This window comes from Rhinolophus sinicus, linkage group LG06, assembly GCF_036562045.2.
Source record: "Rhinolophus sinicus isolate RSC01 linkage group LG06, ASM3656204v1, whole genome shotgun sequence".
NCBI lineage: Eukaryota > Metazoa > Chordata > Mammalia > Chiroptera > Rhinolophidae > Rhinolophus > Rhinolophus sinicus.
The window spans coordinates 4,935,775-4,946,093 of record NC_133756.1 but is presented as its reverse complement, the minus strand read 5'-3'; the positions used below and the strand labels follow the sequence as shown (position 1 = coordinate 4,946,093).

General features: G+C 46.3%; 1 protein-coding gene across 1 annotated transcript; it reads right to left on the bottom strand.

Moving 5' to 3' along the window:
• Positions 1-3,851: 3,851 nt before the first annotated feature.
• RPL22 (ribosomal protein L22) lies at positions 3,852-10,319 on the bottom strand. Its single transcript, XM_019746763.2, has 4 exons — positions 10,243-10,319; positions 8,154-8,258; positions 6,099-6,223; positions 3,852-4,052 (listed from the first exon to the last, which is right to left on the bottom strand). Exons 1-4 carry the CDS (start codon positions 10,252-10,254, stop codon positions 3,908-3,910), a joined length of 387 nt encoding a protein of 128 aa, XP_019602322.1. The 5' UTR covers positions 10,255-10,319; the 3' UTR covers positions 3,852-3,907.

Here is a 10,319-nt window from a genome sequence, read left to right as displayed (position 1 = left end):
AGAAACAAATGGATTTTTGACTAGAAATCTCCAGTGATATTTAAAAGGGGAGCTCTTATTGTTGTTGAACTGTAACTGTGCATTTTAATGACAATGGGCCAAAACTGCCTGAAGTTAAAAGCAATCCCTCAAAAAGTGAAAGTGCAATAAACTGCAATTCTGAGAACAAGTAATTAAGGTTACAGTTTCAGGAGACAAGATTCTCCTGTGTGCCGATCACAGAGCTTCTAATCACACATCAGTGATCATTCAAAATCAAAATGTATTTTTAAAATATATTAGTTACAAAAGCCCCAAGGGAAAATGTTTTTCCGAGAGGAGGGCTGCAATAGGTAGAATCTCAGGCACAAACTTTATTCTGTCTCTGAATGGCTCCTGCAGGGCCAGGTCCTGCGAGGACCGTTCCTTCAGCAGCAGATCCCGGCGTGGCCATCTCATGGCCCTATGACACTGGGCCTCTAAAGGGCAGTGAAGTTCTTGTTCCTACGGCCCTCCCAGCCAGTCAGGCAGGTCACAGCTCTGACTGGGCCTCCTCAAAGGTGGCTGAGACTGTCACTGGCAGGATAGCCGTATCCCGTGAAACGAAGGGTGAGTGCCCATGTACCGAGACCTCACTTGTACTTGAAGCTTGTTTCTCAAGATGGAGATTTGCCCCCTGGTATCCAAATCACTTGGGGCTGCTGGGGAGGGGAAGGGGGCTTGTCAGAAAGGCAGACTCCTGGCCACGGCCCTGAACCTGAGGAAGCCTTACATGAAAGCATTGTATGGTTCTAGCTATGGTATCGGCACAGCCTTCACATTTCAGCTTGGCCTGAAATAGCCTAGGAAAGAGAATGTGGAGTCTCCCATCCTCCCAAAGGTAGGAAAATGTCTGGATTACAAATTCTTAGGTTTTTGTTCCCTGAGGTAAGCACCCTTATGGCATCATCTAAAAGGCAGAGCCCCACTTCCTTCAGCGCCGCCTCCTTGCTGGGACTAGAACTGTTCCTTACCTTCCAGAAAGAACCCACCACCAGTTCACTACCCCAGAGGAGGCTCTTTAGCAGGAGTCAGCCACCGCCTGCAGCAGGACCCCACCCAGGCTCTCCATCGAGGTGGCTTCTGACCCCAGCCATCCCTGTGCTCTGTCCAAGGTGTTACCAAGGGGACATGTCTCCATGGTACTGCCAAATCTGTCAGTCTCGTCAGGGGCTCCCATCCTAGTTGTGTGCCCCCCACCCCTCACAAGGAGGGGCCGGCACCCGGCTATGGCTCCGACATGTGCTAAGCTTGGGAGGTGAGTCAGGAAGGACCTCGGCAGCAAGAGGAAGGAAATGGAAGCGGGCCACCAAAGCCAACTTCCAGGCTCGCCTGAGGTCATCAGCGACTTGACCGGGGGACCACTCTAGCCTCACTGAGGTCCTGCTCACCTTCCAAGAAATCAAGTGTCCCCTAAAAAAGGCTTGAGGTCCAAATACGTAATTCGGACCTGTGTATTTCAACACTTGGCTCTTCCTGGAGAGCTGGGAGGACACCGCCACTCAGGAAAGAAAGGCCCTTGCACGACTGTCAAAGTCACAGGGAAGGGGGGTCACTGAGGCTTTTGAAAGGAAAACAAGATAGTAAACCTTCAAGCCGAGCCGGTGTTGCTCAAGCCAAGGCAGACGTGGTGTTGGTAACGAGTCCACTGACAACTGTGCCAACTTCCTATTTCGCTTCTTTTATGATCTTAAATCCCAGCTTAAAACTCCCCATGAATCGGTCTGTTCCTGTGCCTTGAGTATTTCAGATCAGGTAGGTGAGTCAGAGGCAAGAGATACAAAGGAAATGGGTATACAATGTGGCCCCGGCACAGCTGGTGCAGTGGGTGTGATGGGATTCAGGTTCATTACTATTGCCCCATCAGAAAAAGACATTTGTTTGCAAGATCTGAAGACATTCTACACCGCGAGTTCAGTTCTGTCAACTGCGGAATCTCACTGAGGCACAGCGAGATAACTAAAGGAAATGGGACGGAAGGACTTTATCTTCTCAAGCTTAATGAAGACCAAGGTCATTGTCAGTACAGGAATTAATCAGTGAGGACAAACAAAATTTTTGTTGCTAAACAGATGAACATCCTTTAAAAAAAAAACAAAAGCCTTGCACAATAACAGTAGCCACGTGTTAGCCACTTTAATATAAAATGTGATCAAAACTCAATTACAAGAGTTCAAAAAGGCATAGAAAAACCAATTAAGTCTCAATTTTATTACAAGGTTTAAAATCTGGGAGTGGTTTTAAAAAAAACTTATATGCTAATCTCAGCCCAGGGTTAATATTTTACAGCCACACTAAGAATTACTACAGGGGAAACATCAATGTAACAAACAAGTGAAATTTGCAAACCCAAGTCATAAACGTAGTAACAGTAACTAATCATGGTTAAGGGGCCGCACAAAGCCACTGATGCCTCAGTTATTTGAAAAGAAACCCTGCCTTCTATGAGGGCGGAGAAACGTGTAAACAATTCTGCTCCAGGAAATTTGCATAGAAATAGAAAATGCTAGAGCCTTTACCACAGATGAAATTGCAAAGCCTCACTCAACACACTCAATTCGATCCAAGGAGCACCGAATGTTACATTGGAGCCAAGGCAGGGCTCGAACCATCTCATTTCCAGCTATGCATCGAGCAGAGCCCACGACATTTCAGGTGTGGAAATTAGCTGTAGACCAGCTCCTTAAAAACATGAATTTTCTACACCATAATTTTAAAACGACAGATATTTCCACAGAATTGTTTAAAAGATTTTACAAGGGGACCCTAAGGCATCAGGGTCTCTTTCCAAAGCCACTCGCAAACTCTTCGTGTTCTGTCAGCAACAATTCCATCTTTACAGCCTCTTAGATAACCTTCCGCAGATCTCTAGCCTCTGCGCACACGGCAAAATCCCAAGATGAGACGTCATGTTCATTGTCTGCCCCCAGATCGTGCGGAACACTTGCGGTTTGCTCCTGCTTAATGTGTTTGTAGAATACTTGACATTAAATCCAGTCATGGCCTAAATGGCCTGGAAGCGACTATTCCCTGGGCATCTCAATATTCCTTTCAGCCTGAACTGTCCCCGAATCACGTCCTTCATGCCTGGCCCCTGTGAAGAGACTCAGCTCTGGGGAGCAAAGAATTCCCACCCAGGACACACACATGCTGACATCTGGACGCTCTACAATCCTCATCTCCAGCGCCCCCTGCTGGAGGCCAAAGTGACAGTGTGTTGGCAAGTCTTGGAGGAAGGAGCACTGACAAATTCATTTTTGTGCACTTTAAATTTAAAACCTGGGACTTTTACAGTCGCTCTCCAAACCCTTTCCCAGGGGGCAGTAGAATATTCAGCAACGCCAAAGGACCACACCTTATTTGTAGAGAAAGAAAACAGATTAACATACATGATAATTACGGGCATCAAGAGAAATTTGTAATCAAAAAATGAAAAGACAAATGCCCCAGGACCCTGCATTTTTATCGACGCTGCCATTTCCCCACAAGAGAACCTCAGAAAGAAGTCTCTGGTTTTGCTTTCACTGAATCAGGCGTCTCCACACTCGCACTCCTGAATCTGAGAAAAGCACCAGATAGAACTGTCACTTTTTAAAGTGAAACAGTGACTAACTGAAGCTCACATCTCCACACCCTTCATCCACCTGCTCGATGTCACATCGTCGTCAGTTCCCTCACAGGAGACTTACTCTTCTAGTTTGGTATTACTATGACGAGAACTGAAATTTGCAAGCAGAGAAAAAGTCTAATTACAAAGAAGTGAGTGGCAGCCCAAATGAAGCCCGTTTACTACCATTTCCAATTTTCTGCAGAGATACAAGGAAAACCACCAATTTGGTTCCTAAGTTTTATTCAAGAACTCATACAAAACATTCCAGAGTAAGGAGTTTTAATCCTCATCTTCCTCCTCTTCTTCGTCCTGGTTAATCTGGAAGTAACGCAATTCGTAACTTTCTTTGCTGTTAGCAACTACGCGCAACCAATCACGTAGATTGTTCTTCTTCAAATACTTTTTGGTGAGATATTTCAAATACCTGCAGAGAAAGAACACTTGAGAACTCCACTAGACACACGGCCTTCTTGCATTCGGAAACACTGTAAGTTTTATGAAACCCTGGCATTCAAAATCAAGGTGTTTCCCACCTTTCAAAATTGGCAAAGATAAGGCAAATACACCCGGCCAATGGTCTAACAAGAAAACATAGCCACAGTTCACCTAAACTGGCAATAAAAATGAGAACAGGTTAAGCTGTAAGAGCTGTCCATGAAACAATAGCAAACACCTAGAAAACGGTTTTCAGTGACCACTAGAGAAAGAGCCCGGTGGTTGTTTCACAATTAAGCACAAGACCATGATCCCTTTCGCTGAGAAAGCACTGGGCTCCCGGCACTCCCTCCCCCATGTCACTCACTGCCTCAGACCTCCTACCTCCTTTCCAGGTTGTTCAGATTATGGGGATTGCTCCTTGGGGCTTATATACACACTCTCATTCTGCGGTGGGACAGGTGCCTCCCCGCGCCCTGGCTCCAGCTCTGCACAGAGGGCACACTTCTCCTCTGGCCTGGCTACTCCAGCATCTTCCCAAAGCCATAAAGAGAAGATGAGGGAATAGAGTGCCAAGCCAACCTACTGCTGGCAGGTAACCTTTCCAAACCTCAGGTTCCCCCTCTAACAACCGGCCTCATGACACTTCCCATCTCTTCAGACCGTTAGGACTGAATGAGACGCATAGGCAAACTGGCTTATCAGCCAGGACCCAAATGTCAGCAGACCAACCACGTCACACCTCCAAGAAGTGAACACCGGGCAACAGTGTTACTTATGCCAACCAAGCAACCTTCCAAAGAATATGAAGATCTCAGTTCCATTCTACCCACTTTTCCTTACATAAAAATAAATCAATTCAGTCGTTCCATCTAAAACGTTCTTTTTCATTTATTATTTCTATCATATTGTATTCAGATGATGTGGGTTGACAATTTTCATAATAGAATGTTGAAGGAAAGCTAGGTGAGCAGCTGCAGAAGTTCAGAGACCAGCAGGACAAAGTTCTATCTAGATTAGGAACATCTTAAATGTTTCAAAAAAATAAAACTTATCATCAAGATAGGAAAGCTGTAATAGAAGATTAAGGCTCCTTTCTTTCTCTACTGGGTAAAGAACAGAAAATTTCCGTGAAAATGGAAGTAGGCTGTGTCAGGAGAGTCTCACACTAGGCTGGAAAACGCGGAAACGGGTCACAGGAAGATTCCAGAACCTTCGCCAAGGGCGCTGCGAAAGCCCAGCGAGTTGGACATTGTGTACTCCCTGGAGTCCCTCCCTACAGGTGCACTGACCTCCCTAATTGCCTCCTGCACACATACAATGACGGCCAGGCAGGCGTCCCTCACTCAAGCCTTCCAGTCATCTCCGGGCTGATCTCATTCAAAGTAAAAGCAAAGCTGAACTATAACCAGTCTGTCCTAACACACCTTCAGGTTTCCCACTAATTGATTCAGTTTGATTAAAAACGCCTAAGAAGATTCCAGGCTCTGGGCTAGAAGCTAGGTATAAATATGCCCAATTCTTTAGTGACTTGTAAAATGTTTTAACCTCATCGTCACAACCAAAAGTGTGTAACACAGCAGGGCAAGTGAATTCATGTGCCTCGGAACAGAAAAATGACCCACAGAAATAAAATGGAACGGCTTCCGTCTAAACGGAAATTTCAGATTCCTCATGATTCTAGTAATGCAGGGAAAACAAATAATAGAATTAAAATGGAAAGGCTTCGCTGTGATCTAGAGGCAGTAGAAGCAATAGCTTCATTTTTAAGAATGCAATCTAAGCAAGTATTTACTGCTTGAAATACGTTTGCCTGTGAAAAATACATCTTCTAAAACTATCCAAAGTTGAATCCTTTTAACTACGGTAACAACATTCCTTCATTCCCTCACTGCACCCTCACACTGGGCACCGTTGCAGGAATTAACAGCTGCAACCACAAAGCAAAGCACAGGCAGCAAAACCATGGCTGTCCTGGGTGAGGGTGGCATCTCAGCACTGGGATGCAGGCAGGTGATCCTCATCCCTCCCGTACCTTTTGGAAAAAGGCACCTCAGAAGTGACCGTGATCTTGCTCTTGCTCCTTTCAATGGTCACAACCCCTCCACCGAGATTCCCAGCTTTTCCATTCACTTTGATTCGCTCCTGAAGAAACTGCTCCTGTAAAATTGTCAAAGGGACCAATTAGTGAAGTGACAAGTTCACCTGTCTCACCAACAGAATATTTCCATATTCCTTACACCGAACAAATGTAGTTCAAATGTTCAATCTTTTTTAAAAAAAAAATGACAGCAAATCTTTAGCTATGATTATAGGTCTAAAAACTAGGAACAGCAATTGGAAAATGGCACAATTCGGCTTTATGAAAACAAAATCCTAGCAGGAACATACTTGACTGCTCCACACGAGGTCAAATGCGCCTCTACACGAAGGCTCTGACTCGTGGGTCAAAGGTAAAGAGAAGACAGGAAACCCAGGGACAAACAGCTAGAAGCTTGGTACAGGCAACCAAGGTTGCAAGCAACTTCTAAACCTAACGGCTATAAAGCACTGTCCTCAGTACAACCAGAAAAAATAACGCCTTCAACCTAGTCAAGAAGCAAACACAGTGACTAAAACAATTATCATCCACTCAGGGGCCCTGTACATGGTGCAGAGGCAGCAGCCCAGGAGCCCAGAGGCGGACACCTGGCAAAGCCCTGGGGCCGCCTGGGCTGCTCATTCACCTCTGTGGGCTTCAGGGGTCTCTCTCCAAAAAAGAGGACACTTTTCAGTTCTCTTTCTATTGCAATGATTTGAAGTCCCTCCCTTTCAGCTCCACATTTCTAGAACCCTCTATTTAAAACCTCCAACATGACAATACACCGAGGATTTGGTCAGAAATCTTGACTTTTCTACCATCTGTGGGATTATGACTATTAAAAAATATATATATATATAGAAATCTTGACTTTTGTGCCTTAAGACTCATAAATGGCTCAAGTTTTCTATCCTAAAAAGATTTCTAGAAGGAAAGACAATCACATGTACAGATGAGTGTAGAGGAAGGGAAGAGGGAACAATGGAAAGCGCCACAAAACACAAACGGATGGAGTCAGAGTTGAGGAGTGGAAAGAAGCCACAGAGAAAAGCAAGAAGTCACTGCATAGAAAAGGAGTTAAGGAGTCAAATGAGGGACCTCGTACAGGACAGGGACACAAACGGCACCTCCACAAGGGCAGTAATCTACAAGAGGTTACCTGAATTGCATTCTGTGTAATAATCAGTGGCCATAAGCCGAGCTTTTTTTTTTTATTTGAAAATTATTCTTGTTGTAGTGATATTATCTTGCCAACAGTTGACCTCTGAAGACTGAAGAACAAATGTAAATTTAGAAGGCTTCTGCACAATGTGAAGCCTGAATTCCCCAAGCATGGTTATCAGAGAGGAAAAGAGTGAAATGCCAAAACCAAGTTGCAGAGTCAAAATGTGGCAATGAGACTGATTTTTCTAATTTTAAGTGAAACAGAGGAATACCGGGGAATGGGCAGACATAAGGGCAAAAAAAGTCAGTACAGAGCAAGGTCTGAAAAAACCAAACTCCAATTACAAGTCAGCATGCAGGACACTTGAACACAAACACTGCAGCTCTGACGCTGAGTAACGTGGACAGCTCGAGGAGGTGCTGCCATCTGCCCACGGCTCTACAGCCCAGCAGTCAGGCCCAGGCCGGAGGCAGCCCCTTGTCCACGGGCACCAGGACCCATCGCTGATGTGTCAACACACCAAAGCGCAAACGGGATGCTGGAGCTCAGCATGTCTGCCTGCTTCCTGGTAACTTCTAGGTCATTTTTAGACACTTAAAAGAGGAAAAGAAGGTAGTTTTCTAGCACCAATGTGCTAAAGCCCCACTCGTGTTTTCCTCACACCTGTTACACACGAGAGAACTCAAGACTGAGAAACAAGTAACTAGACCACAGTCCAGAGTTCGACACAGAGCCAGAACTGCAGAGTTGCCTATGAGCCCAAAGTAGAAACGTGTTCCAGTGTTTTCTCAGCAACATCTCAAAAGGTTCATTACTGTCCTGAGTGGCATCAAGGTGTAACTTACAAAATTGGCAGCATCCATGATTCCATCTTCTACTGGATGGGTGCAGTCAAGGGTAAACTTCAGAACCTGCTTCTTTTTTTTGCCTCCCTTAGCCACAAGCTTTTTCTAAGAAAGTATACAAACAGAGATGAAGGCATAACCAGTCTCCCCTACACCCCCCCAAAAAAATAAAAGCACCACAACTGAGATGTAGAAGTCCATACAATACAAAATCCATGGAGTTGTGTTCCCCTGCAAGGGCTCCAAGAGCCCTGCTCTGCCCAAGAATGGAGATGGGAAAACACCCGAGCTTAGGCACCTGGGTTCATGACCTTCAGAAAGGGAAATCATTCCAGCACTTTTTTTTTTAATGCGTCTAAAACCTTATCATTCAAGCAGTGAAAATACACGGTTAATATGTCTTGAGTAGAAAACCTGAATTTTGGACATAGCATTCAACTTTAAAATGAAAACCTTCTGCATTGTTTCATTTTGCTACTCCACCATCATGGCTGGAAACCGGAAGTCGTCAACTCATGCTAGCACTCTTGAACTATTTACACTTTGCTGCCTCCTCCATCTCTGTGGGCGTGAAGTCCTGTTAGCTTATGAACCACAATAACATGAACTTGACTATTTATTTGCCACAAAATTTCCAAAACTAAAGTTTCAAGGAATGCTCATTTTAGTCCAGGATTCGGGCACAGGCATACACATGCCTGGCATACCTAAAACAATTTTAATCTGAAATCAATACTTGTCCTAACTCTCCGGACTTGGGTCCCTGATCCAGTTTAGCTCTTCTCCCTCAATCCATCTCACCTCCCTTTCTCAGACCAGCACATCTTCCCAGCCAGAACAAGGGTAAAGCTGAAACTTCGGTTTTAATTCTAAAACTACTGTCAACAATTTCTGGCCTTTTGACTAAATTTAATCTATGAATTAGAACTTTCAAACCATCAGTTGGCGTATATCCTACAAGGTTCCTTTACTCTCACAAAGCTTAATCTTCTCCCTCTACAAACTCCACCACCACCACCAAAAAAAAAAAAAAGCATTTGTATGAGTACAACCTACTTACTTACCTGTACCTCCACCCTAAAAAACTTTTGCAAAATCTAAGACCTTCCCAAGAACACATCTCAACTCCCCTCCTGTATGTTTAAAAGAACTTCACCTAAAACTTGTATTAATTGGGTCAACTTTTCTAACATCTAGCTACTGCAAAAATCACCAATGTTTTTCTTTTTAAGACATCCCTTCCTGGTTACAATCAAAAGGGCTGCTTTAACATGTAGCCCCGAAAATACACAATCAGCAAGTAAAAGACCTGCTCACAACGCGCTCGTTACCTCCCATCATGGTTTTAAACCAAGTATATAAAGGCATAGGTACATTAAAAGCCCATCCAAGAAGCGAGAGTAGGTGAACCAGAAATGTTCACAGGGTGTCCCAACAAAAGGGGAGGGTCGGAAACCAACTTTTTCCAGGTAACCTGGCAGGAGAGCGACGGGCTGGCAGAGTGACACGAGGACGCGGCGCCGGCCAGTCCCAGCCTGGGTAAGAGAAGGGAGCCCTACACCGAAAAGGGTCTGTGCGTCTGCTCCCTGAGGACCTAGCTTCCTCCGGGGACACTACAGGAGTCCTCGAACTCGGGCCTCTCTCTGAAATCGTCCACGCCATGGACATTTCCACTGGTCCCCGAGTCCCGGCCATCGGCTTCCCGGATGCGCGAGTCCCAAGGGTGGCAGGTCCCCCTCGCCTTCCCCGTTCTCCGCCCAGGTAACCACGCCGGCCGGGCTCCACGGGCCGTTGACCGGCCCAGGCCGGAGCCTCGACATCCCAGCTCCCTGCTGGCCACAGGCAGGGGCCGGAGCCCGAGCCCCGGCCTCTCAAACCCGCGGATCTCCCCCTCCGGCCCCAGGCCGCGGCCTCCTCCGCCCACAACGTGCTGAGCCCAGCGGCGGCCCAGGCCCGATCCGGCCGGCGTGCCAGCCCAGCCCCGGGCGGGCGCTGCAGAGTGCCGTCCCGCGCGAGCCGGGCAGGAGCCAGGCGGGCGAGGACCACGTGCACGTCCCGGAGCCGAGGCCTCACGCGGAGCCATACTAACCACAGGAGCCATGGCGGCAGCAGAGACAGAAAGGGAGGTGCGAGAACTGCGCAGACGCAAAGAGTCCCCAGCGCGCA